We start from the raw sequence: 19,339 nt of genomic DNA, 5'->3' as shown, positions 1-19,339 counted from the left end.
AATATTGAGATATTCTCAACATCCAAACACATCAGGATTCGAGTTTACAATCTGTTTTTTTTTTTTTTTGGGAGAGTAGATATTTGACTTTATTTTATTTCATGAGGATAGGAGAATGAGAGTATGGAAAGCTACGTCCTAAATCTTAGAGTAATGCTAATTATAAGTTTCAAATAAACAAATCTCGTACGGACCTTTTGTAACAATGTGGATTCCATTTAAAATTTATTTTTTACATTTTTTCTTAGAGAGATCTACTTTTTTTGTAAAAGAATTACATGAAACTTATCTATTTGAAATTTATAAAAATCATTTATCTAAATCTTAGATATTATTGCTTTTTTATTGTATTTTTTATTATACTGTATTTGTTGTAATGCGGTATTTGTATTGGGTCTCGTGAAAAAAGAATACCATAGTAGAGTTGGACCGAAGTTATCTAATTATAATTAAAATCTGGACATCTCGTAGGAGGGGTGTGGAATAAAAAAACATAAAACAAGAAAGTAAGATCTGGGTTACCAGGAATCTTTTTCAATATTTATAGCAAGAAAGCTACCTTGAGAAGCCTGATGTGTTGTTATTACCAATTCCCAGTTGATAACTCCAAGTGACAAACAAAACTAATCTTTTCAATAATACTTTGAAGAGAAGTATTATAGACATAAAGAGATTACTTTATAAAAATAAATTTGCAAATTAATGTAGTTTCATGTTAGACGTTAGATCTTTTTTTACAGTAAAAGTAACTTTACAATTTGACATATCCATTTGGTTCCAAAGTATCAAAACCGAAAACCAAAAGATGGAGGTCCTCCGAGATGCAAAACCCTATAAAATCACCTATTATTCTCATCAGGTGGGGCATCCGTAATGATGCCTCCCAACCCAAAAGCAACCTTCAAGTATCCATATGTGTCATCTAATTCTATCAGCTAGGCAAAAAATGTTACTCCTATGCAGGTAATGATCAATCTCAAATGACATTTACACAGACTTAGAACTAAACATTTATATATTAAGGGAAAATAAGAAAGAGATAATCCCACCCCACTAGACTCATGCGCCGGCACCGCTGCATGTACCTCTGATAAGCCACTACTGATCTGGGCTATCTGATTTTAGATATCCTGCTTTGTTTAATGTTTCCCTAAAAGAAAATGATGTGGAGATCTGTTTCAACAACTTCAAAATAGATGATTGCACTGCTCCATAATAGATTATTTCAAGAACGGTTAGATTACAAACTTGTAACTTAAGCCATCGTTTCTTTGGTTTGGCCATAGAACATGGGCTCAGGTCCAATTTATTGAATTCATTGTCTATTTATTTTTATTTGCTCTAATTGTTTGCACTGTGATTTCTGTAATGAAATTTTTGTTGGGTTCTAGCTCCCATCCTCACCTCTCATATTCTCCTGTTTAATTTTAATACAAGCTTGATTAAAAGGGGAAAAAATAAAGAAAAGGAAAGAGACATGGGCACTAATAACTTCAACTTTTATATCCAGAGTATAAAAGAAAAATGCAAGGACTTGTGAGAGCAGTACGATCTTGCCAGGAAACGATCAAGAACGCAAATTTGCAACATCTGCATGGAGGAGTAACTGATTTGGGAAAAATATTTTCGCGTTTTCGACATGTGACCTTCTCTAGATCTTCACCTGAGCAGCTGAAAGGGTTGGAGAATGTAACAGTAGCAGAGGTGCTGATGACAAAAGGAGGAGAGAAAACTGGTTCCTGGCTGTGGTGGCCACACTGATGATGCTGTCATTGATGCACTAAAAAATGCAAGTCCCATTAGCCACATTTTCAGCATTTTGAAACCGTTCTTTGTCCAAGTGAAGTTACATGCATCCTAAAATATTTGCCTTAATATTGCAGATGGCTATCCATAATATTGGGTCACTGGTTGTGCTAAAGCCTGGAGAAAAACATCTTGCAGGAATCATCACTGAAAGAGGCAATTAATCATTAAGCCCTTGTTTTGTTTTGGATAAAGTTCTCTTAAGTTTGATCTTATCTGAATTTGATAGCTTCAAGTGAGAGAAATAAATATATGAAATCAGCTCTAAAATAATGTATGCTAAGAATTTGTTGTTGTCCGAAAAATTTGTACCTGCATAAATAAATATTGTTGGACCCATTTCATGTATCTATTTCTTTCTTACTTCAGACCCTAAATTTAGACAAGAGCTAGAAGAGATCTTTTTCCGTTTTATATAAACCAAGAGAAACATTAATGAAGTTCATAGTTGACAGTATTCTTCGCATTCCATACCAAACACACGAAACTCCTCATGATCACACAGTTAAATTTCATTCAATCAAAAACAGGTTGTATTGCATCAATCATTTTTTATTCTCTCTTGTAAAGATGCATAAACATGGGGTCTATTCGCTATGAGCTAGTAGTTGGCATGGTCTGTTATTGGTTTAGCTTTTACTAGGTCTTTTTATATAGCATCTGTAAAGTTTTTATAGAGGTATGCCCCCTTGCTCTTGTACTTGGGATTTTCTTAATGAAATTTAACTTGCCCCCTTAATTTCCTTTTTTGGGGCCAACTTATCAACCAGATATCTCTTGAAATTCAAGGCCAAATACATGACAACCTTGGGATATTCTCCTAGTCCTCACTCCAAAACTACCATTCAATTTCCTCTGATTATTGTCAATGAACGTGCAGACTACTCAAGGAAGATAACCGCACCAGGAATATCACCCATATACACAAGAGTTGGGGAAATAATGACTGCTAGGGTTCATTTCATGTTTTTTATTTTTTATTTTTGGGTCTAGTACCTCTATAATCTCCACGAAATAATACAATCTGCCCACTCTACATTCTAAAACCTGCCTGAAATGCTTGTCTTTTAACAGGACAAAGTATTAACAGTGACATCTGATACCAACATTCTTCAAGCAATGCAACTTATGACAGGTGAGAGTTACATTGATAACTCATATTCCACAAATAACCAAAGAGAGTATGGGAATTAGGCAGTGGAATTAAAGTGTGTTCTTGGTGTTTTGCAGACAATCGGATACGGCATATTCTAGTGGTGGATGGGAGGATAGTTGGCAAGATCTCTATTGTAGATGTTGTGAGAGCATTAGTGGAGTGGCAAAGTGGGGAATTGAAGCAACTAAACCAGTTCATTAGAGGAGACTACTAATAGAATAATCAAATGTTTCACACCTTGATAATCATGGGTTGCAAAAGAAGCTTCGTTTTAACTTTTATCATCTCAATGCGTGATATCAACAAGCGTGATTAAAGATGATAAAATCTTAAATAAATAGTAACACTACCTTTTGATCATACAGCAAATATGTAATCCAAACAGAGAAGAACATTTTTCGGAAACCATATGTTCAAGCCTATCACAGGGGAACTCAGTTTTGTCGGGGATTTGTGGCCGACTACATTAAGGAACCGAAGTTAAGATAAAATAGATACATAAATGACTTGTTAACTTGAGCATTATAAAGGTGTGACAGTCAGATCTTTGGATTTTTCCAAACTTTAATTGTGGGCAAGTTCTTATCACATAGTAAGGCCGTATTTGATTACACGGATGAGATGAAATGAAATGTTTTAAATAGTAATGAATAAAATATTGTTATAATATAATTTTTTAATATTAATTTTGTACTGAAATTTGAAAAAGTTAAATTATTTATTATATTTTATATGGAGATTTGAAAATGTTGTAATGATAAAATGAAATGGGATGAAATTTTTAGTTTTGGTTAATCAATCAGGGCCTAAATGAGGGCAAGCGCCCACTAGGTAGATAATGAATAAAATGAAATACTTCGAGGATGAGAAAACCTGGGGAAATTGAGAGATGAAGAAAATGATATCAGGAAAAGGTTCCTATTACTTTCTGCATAAAAGACACACTGCCTCTTCTCGAGGACCTTTACATGGGCCCTGACTAGCTCAATGCAAAATAGCAATGAAAGGATCAGTATTCCCAATGGCTCAAACCCAATACCAGCTACACTACAAGTCCCACTAATTAGTAACAAAAGACTAAAAAACTAGATTCATGAAATAAGCTATAAAGTGGCCCATGGGCCCTATTATCTATGTAAATTGGGCTGGCTTTTGTACTAAAGTGTAACAAGCTTCTACCACGAATAAATAGATGTAAATGAACCCACAGGCAATTAATGAATGCCACAAGAACATCCCAAAAACAAACACTTGACTTAACACTTCATAATATGAATTTGTTATTGTAGCAGGTTCTTTGGAGTTGCAGAACTTGTGATTAAGCCTTCGTCATTGTTGACTAACACTTCATAATATGAATTTGTTTAGCATATATGGTTCTTCGATGCAGTTGTCTCTCAGCTCCGTAGGCAAAAAAATAATAAAGAAAATCAAATTTTCAAGTTTTTGTTTGTTTTATGAGTTTTTGCTGTTTTTTGTACCGAGCATACGAATATATATGAGCTTACATGAGCTCAAGCAAAAATTTATCTTACAGAAAGCATAGGGCAATAGCATTACCGAAAACACCAATTTCCGCCACGCTCTTCAAGGAAGCAGATTGGAACATGTATAACCATTTTGAATCTTCCCAAGCACTCGAAATGAGATTTTGCTTATACAACAAGCACATAACCTCACAAACTCATGATTTAGTCAAATTCAAATTCCTATTAGCAGCATTAAACTAAAAGTAGCTCTTAGTTATAACAGAAAAGAGTTCCGATGCTCCGTTCACGACAAACTGGGAATGCTTTTAGTCAGTGACATGGGACCCTTACAATTCTACCCGTCCAACAATTGGGTTTCCGGTACTTCCTCTCCCTTGACTTCAGTAACATCATTTGGGTGCAGAAAGCTTGGCTGGTTGGTCGAAGCAAGGAGTCTTGCCCACATCCTGTTGGTAATCACTGTTGAAAGCCACCCAAGTGGCATGAGTTGCACATGCACCGTAAGGTGCATTGTTTTTGGTAGGCACCGTTCGGTGCTTTGTTTTTATTAGGCATTCATCCCATAATTTTAGCAGAAATTTGCTGCACCGTATTCAGCAGTTGAGGAGAACTCCTCCTATAAATAGGAGAGTTCTAATCTGCAGAGAAGGCAGTGGAGAGGAGAGAAAAGAAAGAGAAAGAGGGACGTGAGAGAATTGAGAATTTGTAGATTTTCATAAATTTTGTACAAATTCTATAAAAGAGGCTCCAGTGGACGTAAGCAATTTGCTGAACCACTTTAAAATTGTTTTGTGTGATTTTCGGACAGGTTAGAGGCACAACAATTGGTATCAGAGCTCTGGTTCGAACTGTCTGAAAATTCAAGTTGCTCAAAATCAATTTTTGACAACTCCAGGGTGTTCCTCTCGTCGAGACGAATCCGTTGCCGCAAACGGCATCGAAAACGGAGGTCGGACGAGCCCACACGTGCCCCTAGAAGGTCAGCGCGTGCATCTGTTGTCATCCACGCTCCCCCACGCGCATTGGAGGAAGAAGACGACTGAGCCACACGCGCCCACGCGCTCCGAAGGTTGAAGACACGTGACGGACACGCGCCTCACGCACCCCCACGCGCCCTACAGAGGTTCGGCGCGTGTAATCCACGCGCCTCACTCTCCCCCACGCGCAGAAGGTACTGTAGCGCATGTAATACACGCGCCTGCTCGCTGCCCACGCTCACTGTTCAGCGCGTGGGATACAGATCAGAACCGTCTGTTTTTCAGATCCATTTTCGGCTTGATCTAAGCCATTTGGAGTCCGATTTCAGTAATCAAATAGTGCTTTTCAACTATTTGGATCGTTCCGGACTTATCCGTACGGTTAGAATTTTGAGTCTAAATTTTCTAAATTCAAATGGAAGGATCTGGAAGAGACAGGAGCTCTGAACATGCCAGTAGCTCAGGACGTCGGTCCACTGTGTCAAATGCCAAGTTTGAAGTTGAAAAGTTCGATGGAACAAGCAACTTCGGTATGTAGCAGTGTGAAGTCATGGACGTGTTGATCCAACGAGAGTTGGATATTGCGTTGGGAGGAAAGCCAGATGATATGACTGATCAGGTTTAGAAGAAGCTTAATACTCAAGCTTGTAGTACAATCCGATTATGTCTTACCAAAGAACAAAAGTATTTTATCATGAGAGAGACAAATGCTAAGGTACTTTGGCAGAAATTGGAGGATAAGTTCATGAAGAAGAGCATTGAGAGCCGTTTGCACTTGAAGAAGAAACTCTTCAGATTCCAATTTCGTGAAGGTATTTCTATGTCTGAACATCTGAATAGTTACAACCAAATTCTTGCTGATTTGTTAAACTTAGATGTTGAAATCGAAGATGAAGATAAAGCTTTACTTTTGTTAAATTCCTTGCTCGATACATATGAGCATTTAATTACTACTCTACTGTATGGGAAGGAAAGTATTAGTTTTGACGATGTATCTAGTTCTTTAATTAGCAATGAGTACCGGAAAAAGGATAAGCAGGTACATCAATATACATCAAGTGAAGTTTTAACAGCAAGAGGGAGACCACAGTCAAGGTATCCCAGAAAGAAGAACGGTTTTCATTCGAAAACCCGGGCCACATCACGTGGTTCATCAGTAGGCAGAAAACTCGCCAGAGACGAGTGTTCCTTTTGTCACAACAAAGGACACTGGAGGAAGGATTGTCCAAACCGGAAGGGACAATAGCAGAATCAACCCACTACAGCCAATGTCGTGGACAGAAATGATGATTCAGATTTTTCCTTGATAAGTTCATCATCCATTTGTCATTCCGATGAATGGATTATGGATTCCGGATGTACCTATCATATGTGTCCCAATCGGGACTGGTTTACTGACTTCACAAAAATCGAGGGTGGAGCAGTACTTATGGGTAATGACAGTGCTTGTAAGACACAGGGAATAGGTAGCATTCGGTTAAAGCTGCACGATGGCAGCATCAAGACTCTAACAGAAGTTCGATATGTTTCGGACTTGCGGAAGAATCTCATCTCACTGGGATCTCTAAATTCAAAGGGATTCAGAATCACCATTGAAGACGGAACTCTCAAAGTACTAATGGGAGTTCAGGTGGCAATGAAGGAGTTAAGGTGAGGAAACTTATACTTCTTGCAGGGAAGTACTGTTGATGGAAGAGCTTCCACAGGCTGTGATAAGCTAGATGAGACTGATGCCAACACCACCAGTCTTTGGCATATGCGTATGGGACACGCCGGAGAAAAAGCTTTGCAAACACTGGTGAAGCAAGGCTTACTCAAAGGTGCCAAGATAGGTAAACTGTCTTTCTGTGAGCACTGTGTATTGGGGAAGCAGAGGCGGATCAAGTTTGGAACCGCAGTACACAATACACAGGGAATTCTTGACTATGTGCACTCCGATGTTTGGGGACCTACCCAAAATGCATCTTTGGGAGGTAAACATTGGTTTGTAACTTTTGTTGATGATTATTCTCGTCGTGTGTGGGTGTATACGATGAAGAATAAAGATGAAGTGCTGAAAATTTTCCTTGATTGGAAGAAAATGGTTGAGACTCAGACCGGCAGGAAGATCAAGCGGCTCAGATCTGATAATAGAGGTGAGTACACTTCAGACCCCTTCATGGAAGTATGCCGGAGAGAGGGAATTGTCAGACACTTCACGGTACGGGGTACACCGCAGCAGAACGGTGTGGCAAAACGAATGAATCGTACTTTATTAGAGAAAGTGCGATGTATGTTGCTGAATGCTGGACTCAGTAAGAAATTTTGGGCTAAAGCTGTGACATATGCCTGCCACCTCATCAACCGACTATCCGCAGCTGCCAATGATGGGAAGACACCCATTGAAATGTGGAGAGGTAAACATGCTACTGATTATGGCTTTTTACACATTTTCGGATGTCCTGCTTACTATCATGCTAAAGAAAGTAAGCTTGATCCTAGAGCCAAGAAAGCAAAATTCTTGGGCTTTAGTACCGGTGTAAAAGGGTATAGACTCTGGTGTATAGAATCCAAAAATGTAATCATCAGTAGAGATGTTACATTCAACGAATCTGAGATGCTTAAGTTACATAAGCATAAAGATTCCAGTGAAGGCAGCAGTGATGGCGAAACATCAGATGATTCGCAGAATGTGGAGTTTATTACTTCAAAGAAGCATGGACAAGATGAGACTGATAATCCAGTCACAGTACCTCCATGTCAACCTGAATCAATAGCAACCAACAGACCGAGACGAGAGAAACGTGTACAAACACGTTATGCAGACTATGTGACATATGCATTACCAGCTGAAGGGGGTGAGATCCCAACCACTTACAGAGAAGCCGTACAGTCCAGTGAACAAGTTGAATGGACAAAGGCGATGAATGAAGAGATGCATTCTCTTCACCAGAACCAGACTTGGGAGCTTGTGCCGCTTCCAAAAGGAAAGAGGTAATTGGCTGTAAGTGGATCTTCAATCAGAAAGATGATCAAGCTGCTAAAAATGGAGTGCGATACAAAGCTAGGTTGGTAGCCAAGGGCTACGCTCAGACAGAGGGAATTGACTACAGTGAAGTATTCTCTCCTGTTGTGAAGCATTCATCCATTCGGATATTGCTAGCTTTGGTTGCACAATATGATCTTGAGTTAGCACAGCTTGATGTGAAGACAGCTTTCTTACATGGTGATCTGGAAGAGGAGATTTATCTGTCTCAACCAGAAGGATTCAAAGAAGCTGGCAAAGAAAATTGGGTATGCAGTCTGAAAAAGTCTCTCTATGGCTTGAAGCAGTCACCTCGGCAATGGTATAAGCGGTTTGACCGTTTTATGATGGATCTGAAATACACTCGTTGCCAATACGATCATTGTGTATATTTCAGAAAACTTGCAGATGGATCTTTCATTTATTTGCTTTTATATGTAGATGATATGTTAATTGCATGTAAAAGTAAGGGAGAGATAGATCGTTTAAAAATTCAGTTAAGTAATGAGTTTGAAATGAAAGATCTGGGAGAAGCACGAAGAATACTGGGGATGGAGATCAGCAGAGATAGGGTGAAAGGTACAGTTCACCTTACTCAGAAGCAGTATCTGAAGAGAATACTGCAACGATTCAACATCGACTCGAAGACGAAGCCGGTGAGTACTCCTATGGCCTCATATTTCAAGCTCAGTGCATTGCAGTCTCCTAAAACTGATGAAGAGTGGGACTACATGAGGAATGTCCCGTATGCAAGTATTGTTGGAAGCTTAATGTATGCCATGGTGTGTACACGACCTGATATCTCCCAGGCCGTTAGCTTAGTTAGTCGCTATATGCATAATCCTGGAAAGGTTCATTGGCATGCGGCTAAGTGGATTCTACGGTATATTGCTGGGACCATAGATGTTGGTTTGAGGTTCGAGAAGAGTGAAGATAGTCTAGTAACTGGATATGTTGACTCAGACTATGCAGGTGATCTTGACAAACGCCGATCGACAACTGGTTATGTGTTCACTATGGTTGGAGGACCAGTTAGTTGGCGATCAACTTTGCAGTCAACAATTGCACTATCATCAACTGAGGCTGAATACATGGCTGTAACTGAAGCCGTGAAAGAAGTCATTTGGTTACAGGGATTGGTAACAGATTTGGGCTTTGAGCAGCAAGAGGTTACCGTTTACTGTGACAGTCAAAGTGCAATCCATTTGGCCAAGAATCAGGTTTATCACTCTCGAACAAAACATATAGATGTCCGATTTCACTTTGTACGTGAAATATTAGAAGAAGATGACATCAAACTTCAGAAGATTAGCACTGAAGATAATCCAACAGATATGTTGACGAAGGTCGTCACAGGAATCAAGTTCCAATACTGTTTGGACTTGATCAGTATTGTACACTGCTGAGCACCCTCGGGTGCAATGGAGCATATTCGATAGCAGAAGTCTCTTATGTCAAAGAAAGAGGTGCATTCATTTGAAAAATGAATCAATTTGCAAACAGCCTGGTATGGCACACTTGGGTGGAGGGGGTGATTGTTGAAAGCCACCCAAGTGGCATGAGTTGCACATGCACCGTAAGGTGCATTGTTTTTGGTAGGCACCGTTCGGTGCTTTGTTTTTGTTAGGCACCCATCCCATAATTTTAGCAGAAATTTGCGGCACCGTATTCAGCAGTTGAGGAGAACTCCTCCTATAAATAAGAGAGTTTTAATCTGCAGAGAAGGCAGTGGAGAGGAGAGAAAAGAAAGAGAAAGAGGGACGTGAGAGAATTGAGAATTTGTAGATTTTCATAAATCTTGTACAAATTCTATAAAAGAGGCTCCAGTGGACGTAAGCAATTTGCTGAACCACTTTAAAATTTTTTTGTGTGATTTTCGGACAGGTTAGAGGCACAACAATCACAACCTTGTTTTGCTTCTCATTGACACGCTGCCCATAAACAACTAAGAAAAAATAAGTCCCTATAGTAGGTCCTGGCATCATGCTGTGAGATGAGCAACTTCTTATAAAAGATAGTGAAAAAATGATTTCCTCTGATTCTCAAATCCAAAAGAGTGTTAGCAACTGACTACACGAATTAGGATCAAAATGAGTGTTGATTTTACCAAACAAATTGCAGAAATACAGAGGGATTATCTGAGAACACAGGATTCCATACTTTGAAAGGGATATAAGCATCTCTGACATTGACAGGCCCAACCGTGAAGCCTGTATATCCAGCCATTGCTCAATGTACTGCACTTTGAGCAAGAAGAGTGCAGTAGACATTGTCAGAAAAAACCAACCCACTACGGAGGGAGGGTGGCATCAGGGGAAGCTATACTTGAGGCCACTCTAACCTATATGTTTAAGATTAATGACCATCTTATGCTGTCTTGCAAAATGATTCTACAAGAAAAGAAATAGAAGACAGTTAATAGCGAAAAAGAAATTTATCTTTGACCGCCTAATATATAAAATGTCAACATGAGAAATAGTTCTCAAATTGGAGAATGATAAAATGATGTCTCTTGTTGCGATCAGATGGTTGAACCAAAAGATCACCCTGCAGAAAGCCCCTATCAATTACTTGCTATGTCATATGATGAAAGAATACAACTCGGTAAAAGGTCAACCACCACTTAAGCATTTCACTGTTACTAATTTTAAATGAATCTGGCACCATACTCTGCAGCAGCTCAGGTTAGCATACAAAGCAAAGTTTTATAGAACGTTGCTTTAAATGGTACAGAAGATAAAGCATAGCCATGTATAAGGGATATAGAGAGACAATTTCTTCACAAGGCAGAATACAACCCAGCATGATAAGACAATAACTATCCACTTTTAAATCTATCCTGGCTATTGTTTAATGTTTAAATAGTTTGTAGATGTTGAAATTTTGGATCAAACGAGCAGAGGGTGTCGCGTGTGCTATTATTTCTTTTAATGAATCCATGCCTGGAAAGAAGCCAAAATTTTCTTTCAATTATGACAGAATAACTTAATCACGTATACCAAAATGTTAAATATTTTATACACAATCTAATGTAGACATAGATAAGACAGCCTGAGCCATGCTCATATATCCATAGTCCTGTGTATATTAGACCCATTGCATACCCTGTGAACATAATGTTTAGCCTGGTGTCTGTATATAGAGCATCAAATTGTTGACGGTAAAATTAAAGTTTTTATGTAAATATGAGGGATTGAAACATGTGCTTATATTAATGCTCGAATTAGAGAAGATTATGTCAAAACAAACTTAAATAATAGACTCTGGTAATGTGATTCCATTCAAATAAGTGGAGCTGTCTTAACATTAATATATAATTAATATCTAGTTGTTTGACCTTATTCAGAATTGTAGAAATATCATTAAACCGAGTAATTTTCTTTGAGTTTTATGTATTTAATATCATTAAACAGAGCTTCAAGAAACAGGTGAAGTTGATACTCAAAGTCGAGATCTTCTGCTAGATAAAAAGATTATGCTGTAGCTGGATGCAAAATCTTTGGGGAATAGATTGGAGTTATAGCTATCGTTTCTGTATGAATTCTAGTCAAAGGTAATAATTTTTCACTCACTAGAAAAACAGATATTTTGGTATTCCGTTATTATTCCCGTTGCAATACGTGATGGATGACATATCTAGACATGCTATATTCAGGGGAATACTAAGTCCTCTGATATGAAATAGATGATGTTCTCTACACAAACTCTCATGTTTTTGTCAAAGATGTGCTGTAGCAATTCAAGAACTCCGCTCATCTCTGCACGGTCTATCTAAACTAATAGGAATGACTAAAATTATATTTAAGAAAATCTATGCAGCCATTGGCGTCAGTATCATGAATTTTTGTTCAGCCTACTCATTTTGGGGCCATGGCTTCTGTCAGAAACATAGTGTCATGTTTATAACTAAGAAAAGTTATATTAAAAAGCTCAAAATGCATACTCCAAGTATACAGGTTGTATACAAGAGAGATGCCTATCCATCATGTAAGTTCAGCCATTAAAGTCTATAGAAGTAGTCCAAAGGAGTATTGGAAAAGAAAGTCTTAAGCTTCTCCATAGTTCGTTCCCATCCTAAAACATTATAGCATTTCCTTCCCACCAAATACATCATATGAGGCAAGTAGGAACCATTTTCCATACCACAATAATTTGTGGGCTTCCACCTAACTAAGCCTCTTTGTTCTTCGTTTGTTTTTGGTAGCCAATATGAAATTTGAACTACTTATAAATAAAATATCTGGAAAATGATGATATAATCAAATTTACCTTATGTTTCAACAAGCCCGAGATGTGACATCTTTTTCAGATAAACACAAAAACTTAAAAAAAAGAATTTTAGACAACAGAAGTTTGTTTTTTTTTGGGGGGGGGGGGGGGGTGTCAAAAGAAGTGTTGCAAATATCTTCAACCAAAAATGGTGAAAAGTGACATCTTTTTCAGATAAACAAGAAAACTAAAAATGTGGAAGCGAATACCTTTTCGGGAAGACAATTTTTACATATAAAAGTTGAATGCTGGATGTGATTCTCCTACTGAGACTACTATGTACTCTAATGGCAGAAAAGGGAACTGAACATTACTCTGTGGTGCTCCAGGAAGATATCAAAATGAGAGATGAAAATAGAAAAAGTGAGATAGAAGTTGGCGAGTAGAAAATGGTGGAGGAGATCCGTGGAGGTGGTTGTAGAGAAGCAAAAGCCACGGATGGGAGAGAAGGTGAAAATGGCAGATCCTGCTTCTCCTCTTTTGTTCTTCATATTTCATTTCACTCTTTTTCTTTTTCTTTTTCTTCAATAAATTGCCTGCCATGTCAGAAGTTGTCCTCAAATTGGTCCGCCCATCCGCTACAAGAATTGCAATGCAAAACAGCAATGAAAGGAAAAGTATTCCAAATGGCTCAAACCCAATACCGGCTACACTACAAGTCCCAGTAATTAGTAAACAATAGACTAAAAAACTAAATTCACGAAATAAGTTATGAAGTGGCCTATGGGCCCTATTACCTTTGTAAATTGGGCTGGCTTTTGTACTAAAGTGTAACAAGCTTCTCCCACGAATAAATAGAGAGAGGTAGATTGAGCCCACAGGCAATTAATGAATGATACAAGAACATCCCAAAAGCAAACAATTGAATTACAGAATAAAATACATACCCCTGTCGATTGACAGAATATGTCTTCTATGTCTAGTGGTCCAGAAAGGGGCATAAAAGATGCATTACACTACTTGGGATGGGACCATGGCAAGACAACTATGGAAACAATCACAAAACGCAACTCTAAAAAGCTAAGATGTCAAGTTGAGAAAAAGGTAAATCAACATCTTTATGGATTACATCCTGCCGGCCATGCAGAGTGCTATGACTTCCTAAACCTATAGGACATTCTTATTGTTGGATTTTCTATTCCAAAGACCTGAGAAGCAGTCCCAAAATACCAACGAACTATCTCATCGTATGTCTCTTCCGACTGAAAGCTTGAGATGCCATCATGGCCACCTTGAGTGGCTCTGAGGCTACAAAACCCCGAGCCTCCATCAGCCCATATACCCTTCTAGCATCCTGCACAAACCCACCTGCTATAAGCCCATTAATTATTCTCTCAAATTCGTCTGACCGCAGTTGCTCTTTCTTAGCCTCCAGAACCCCAAGAGCTTGAAGAGCCTTTTTCTCTACTCCAGCCCTCGAGTACATGTCGCAAAGGCTTACATGAACCTTAAAAGGAGGGGCCTCACCCTGCTCAGCAATCTTGCCCAATAGCTGCTCAGCCTCATTAACCAGTTGCAACTTGCCTAACCAATCCACAAGAACAGTATATGTTGCAACTCCGGGCTGAAATCCATCCTTCTCCAGCTGCAACAAGAGATTGAGAGCCTTATCCAATAAATTCTTCTTCTCATATGCTGCAATCATGCTAGCGGTACACCTGTCATCAGGTCTGTGCCCAACTTTTAACATGTAGTCAAAGTTGTTCCTTGCCTGCTCAGGGTCACCTGCTTGCCCATATGCCTCAACAAGCAAAGCACAAGACTCCAAACTTGGCTGGAAACCTGCAAACTGCATAGTGGTTGCAATTCGCCCAGCCCCACCAACATCTCCACGTTCAGCAAATGACCGAAGCAATGCCATGTAAATTTCTTGTGTCGGATTGATGTCTCTTGCCTCCATCTCCCTCATCAGTGACTCGCCCAACTTGGGCTGGCCGGCATTTACATATGCCATGATCATTGTGTTGTAAACCTTCATGTCTGGTTGGAAACCCTGGCTCCTCAAACTTTGAAATGCCTCTTTTGCACGGTCAAGATTGCCTGCCTTGCTGTACATGTGAACCAAAACTGTGGCCGTTAAAATATCAGGTACAATGCCATTTTCATTCATCCTCTTAAGAATTCTTTCAGCATCTTCTAAGCGGTTCTCTTTCGCATGTACATCAATAAGCTTTGAGTAATCACGGATGTTCGTTTGGAAAGACTTTTCACCCAGTACTACTTCTGCTACCTACAAAACAAATCATTTCAAATCAACAAAATGAAATGTCAAATTTAATGGCAGCTTCTATAACTTCAACAAACAAGAAAGATATCCAGGTGCATGTTCCTAGACTTTCACAATTGGCATGTGTAAGCATACATCCAAACATTAGTAACTTTGTCCTTGAAAGAGTGCAACATTCATCAGGGGTGTACATTGAGACCCACTTGCAATCTCATTCTTGTTTCCAATGCAATAGATTTCCATGCTTCTATGGATCCATTGCTTCAAATGATGACATCATTCAGCAAAAAATGTTTGAAAGCTCTAAGCTCTACAAGAAGCAGCTTGATTAGCTTCCAATGAGTTAAGAGTAATTAGCTCTCCTCTGTACCTATATCTGTAAATTCTCCTCATTCTAAGAGCCAAAGTGTCCAGGAAGCAAGGGAATTTATATACTTTGGGGAGCAACAAAACCAAGAGAGACCAGAAACATGCCAAACATAATAGGATACAAATGGGAGCACATTATATGATCCTTTCAGAAAAAGTTGTTAGTCTCATACCTCTGGAGGGAGTTACACAACAATTAAAAACTAGAAAAAATTATACATATCCTGGAACCATATTCTAAGTCAACGATATGCATAATTTATCACAAGACACAGCACCCATCGTGCATTTATATCCAAGTGACTATACTCTCCACATTGCTACAAGATAATAGAGTTGATCACTCCAAAAAAATACAATGAGAATGGTGCTGTTGGTGAGCATGATTTGAATGGATGATGAGAAGAGAAAACTCATGACGCTGAACTAAAAGCAACTAACATTTGAAGCTAATATGCAGCATTTTATTTTTTTAAAAAAACTACCAAAACAAAGATGAACAGAAAATGTCGAACATCTACATCTTGCGAGTTATGGGCATTTCATAAGCTTTTGAAAGGTATTACGAAAAAATCTTAATTACATTGAAATTCAAATTTTAGCCTAGAAACAAAAGGGAATAAGTTACAGACCAATATTGCAAAATTTCTTGATAATACGAAGAAAGGTGAAATAACGCAGCTGACCTTAAAATATAAACTAGTACTCTGTTCTTTCAATCTGTCAAGCAAAGTGATCCAGTCAATCCTGCTTGGTTGAAGAAGTTCCGACCATTCAGCCAACAGGGGAGATGGATCATCCTCCTCGTTCAGTGACAGAATCTTCTCTGTAACCAATTTGCATTTCCCAGATATTGGCTTTGGTTCCTGAGGCCAAATTACTTCCCCTCTCTCATGAATTTTATCAGCCACCTCAGCCCACTTTGGATCAGAGAGATCAAGACCATAAATCTTGTAGCTTATCTTCCCTTGTCTCTTAGGAAGAGTAAAAACCTTAGGCCTCTCCTCAGTCACAGGAGCCTCATCACCCATTATTTCAGTTACCTTGCCCTCTGCTTTCTCCTCTTTATCTTGGGCTTGTGCTTCTCTTCTCATGTGCTCCAAACTGTCATAAAACTCACTTTCCTCCATTTTCTCACGAGCCCATTTGAATCTAAGCTCTCTCAGCATATCCCCACGAATACCAACTTCACCAGCAAACCTGCACATTTCCTTAACTTCTTCAGATTGCAGAAAACCCTTCATTTTTTCCTTTTTCTTTTCCTTTTTCATATCATTCAAAACCATATTACTAACTTCCCAAACTGTTTTCCACAAATCATCACTAAAATCCTGTGAAGGAGTAGCTGCTGCAGCACCAAGCATCTGCTCAAGATCACCCTTTTCCATCTCTGATGCAACTTTCCCAACGATGATCAGAAGCATTCCATCAATTGTCTGTTTATCACAATCTGGGTAAGCTTCAGCGAGCTTGCCACGCATTATCCAGACAAATCGGGACAAGAATTCATTCATGGTCCCATCATCCTCCCCAGGTTCCTCAGAATTGAGTTTCAAGTCACCACCTGAGTTGCTCATTGCAGTTCCATTGGTAGAGTGAATGTATCTACAGTAGGATGAAACGGGTTCTGGGAAACCAGATTTCTGAACAGGTTTAGAGCGAGGACTTATTGGTGAATTAAATGAAGTAGATATCGGCACTGTACTCAAGCGAGCATTTCTACAAACATAAGGTCGGCACGGAGGTGGAAACTTCCCATTCAATCTTGGTAGATTGATAACTGTTTTCCCATAAACAAACTTCCAAAAGTTCATGTTTCACAGAGTGAAAAAAATTCCAATAGCAACTGATCAACAATAATCTCCACTTGCAAGCCTAAATACCAGTGAGCAAATAAATTAGAAAACACATTAAAAACTAAAATGATTACCGATCAGAATGCGTAGAGCATGACCGAGAAGGAAAACCCATTTTCCAGCATTTCCTTTTACTTTCCCGAGAAACAAACACAGACCTTATTAAGCCTATAGAGACAAAAGAAACAGAGGAGAATAAAGAGATGTGGCAGAACCCAAGACGAAAGCTTTACCTGAAGTAAAGAAAGTTAGAAGCCAGAAGGCGTCAACCCGACCGTCAGCCGTTGAGAAATGAGCTGAGCGTGGGCAAATGTTGAGGGCGAGTTCTCAGTGGTAGGCTGGTAGCCGCCTGATGGACATGCGAAATAATAGAATTGTCCAAAGGAATTCTAGAGATTGTCCAAAGGAATTCTAGAGATTGTCCAACCTCCACTACAAGAAGGAAGCACCACAAAAAATTTCAGAAGACAGATTCAAATTGACATCTATGCAATGCATATTAATAAAATCGCTGAGGTATATATTTAAAAAACCGGAAACAAATAAGAAGGAAGATTTAACTTGCCATAAAAAAAATGGAGAGCATTTAAATATAAACTACAAGATTTTAACGATAAACCTACAGCAAAATTAATTCCAAAGCATGCCCACAAAAAAACCTGAAAAGAAAAGGTATGAAACCTATAAAAAATTCATATCGAGGAAAAATACGCCAATCAAACCATTGGTTATATCCCGACTCACATAGTTGAAAGGAATTGATTTCCCATAACATAATAAGTCTTTGATGAATCTCCTCACATTAATTCAGATGAAAATTTACAGTAACAATTGTCCCTAACAATAACTCATTGAACAAAAGCCAAGAACAGAAAAGATGACATTGTGATGCAGAAAAAAATTCAAAAGATCACTAGGTACATCCCTTAGTGTGGTTACTCGAATCTACCAGCCCATACTACATTGCAAAAGGTTATTCAAAACCGATCAGTACATTATATTACTGAACGTACTATATGTATGTCCAAAAACAAAGATTTGAGTTCCCAATAAACTGATAAACCAATTAATAAAAAAATGGTGAACCTACCATCTTTGCAGGAAAGAACAAATCAAAGGCTGCATACACGAATTAAGCTTCTAAAAAAAAACCCCTAATTAAGCCCAAAACATGTACACACACTTTAAGGATCTGCCTTATGGAAAACCAAGCAACGTGCGTGTGTGGGCGAGAAAGCATACCCAGTTGAGAGTACGTAGTAAGGATAAGATCGGGCGGTGGGGCAATGGTAGGCTGCGCCGCTGCTGCGTGGGTTGAAGACGAAGATGCCGAAGAGGGGGGCGGCGTGAGAAGAGGAGAGAGGGAGAGAGGTGGGCTTGAGCAGTGGGCGTAGCGCCGTGTGCCGCTGCTGCGTGGGTTGAAGACAAAGAGGGGGGCGGCGTGAGAAGAGGTTGAGGCTGCGCCGCTGCTGCGCCGTTGAAGACGAAGACACCGACGAGGGGGGCGGCAACGGCGTGAGAAGAGGAGAGGGAGAGTGAGACTTATGGACTGTGAGAAGAAAGAGAAAATAAAAACTAAAGAGTGGAGAAGGGTGGGGGAAGGGGGGGGGGTTCGGGCGGGCGGCGTGGGATATAGGTTGTGGTTTTTTAATTTAGGCATAAAGGTATAACAACAAAGGTTTTTCTGATATAAGTAAATTCATGCATTAATTTATATATTAATATTAATTTTTAATATTTAAAATTTAAATAAATATTATTTTTAATAAAATTTATTTTTAATTAATTATATTAAATTAATATATATATTAATATGCAGTTGTAGTTATGATAAAATTTTTTCTTAAAAAAACTAGAATACGTTAAAGGTAGAGATACGAAAAGCACGAATGTTTGAAAACTCCATAATCCCTTTGCACACTAACAATTCTTCGCAAGCATACATGCGCACCAATGCTGATCTGGCAGGGTGTTTAATTAAAATAAAATGAAAAGAAAAAAGAGAAAAAAAAGGGAAACGAAATACTACAATTTGCATTCTGTACATCGATCGATCGATCATCATGTAGTAGTATATATATTACATGACTTTCATGCATCGTGAGTGATCACGTTATCTTATCAACACTATTTACCATTTTACAAATCAAATAAAGAATATAACCTCCATCCGCTACCACAACAG

The 19,339-nt window shown here is 38.7% G+C and overlaps 1 protein-coding gene and 1 pseudogene across 1 annotated transcript; one reads left to right on the top strand and one right to left on the bottom strand.

The window, feature by feature from the left end:
• Positions 1-1,524: 1,524 nt before the first annotated feature.
• LOC122298647 lies at positions 1,525-3,176 on the top strand (annotated as a pseudogene).
• Positions 3,177-13,548: 10,372 nt separating this feature from the next.
• Positions 13,549-18,757, bottom strand: LOC122299276. Its single transcript, XM_043109417.1, has 4 exons — positions 18,397-18,757; positions 17,388-17,586; positions 15,985-17,173; positions 13,549-14,932 (listed from the first exon to the last, which is right to left on the bottom strand). The coding sequence occupies exons 3-4, from the start codon at positions 17,110-17,112 to the stop codon at positions 13,880-13,882; spliced, it is 2,181 nt and encodes a 726-aa protein (XP_042965351.1). The 5' UTR covers positions 17,113-17,173; positions 17,388-17,586; positions 18,397-18,757; the 3' UTR covers positions 13,549-13,879.
• Positions 18,758-19,339: the final 582 nt, after the last annotated feature.

The sequence above is a fragment of the Carya illinoinensis genome, chromosome 16 (genome assembly GCF_018687715.1).
Source record: "Carya illinoinensis cultivar Pawnee chromosome 16, C.illinoinensisPawnee_v1, whole genome shotgun sequence".
Taxonomy (NCBI): domain Eukaryota; kingdom Viridiplantae; phylum Streptophyta; class Magnoliopsida; order Fagales; family Juglandaceae; genus Carya; species Carya illinoinensis.
Note: the sequence above shows the minus strand (reverse complement) of the source record. Positions and strands in the feature narration are given on the sequence as shown.

Bases quoted from the DNA above. Each gene is read 5' to 3' on its own strand.
- LOC122299276 (XM_043109417.1), bottom strand. From the start codon at position 17,112: ATGAACTTTTGGAAGTTTGTTTATGGGAAAACAGTTATCAATCTACCA. The intron at 14,933-15,984 runs GTCAGCTGCGTT...TTTGTTTTGTAG, and splicing joins GTACTAGTTTATATTTTAAG to GTAGCAGAAGTAGTACTGGG.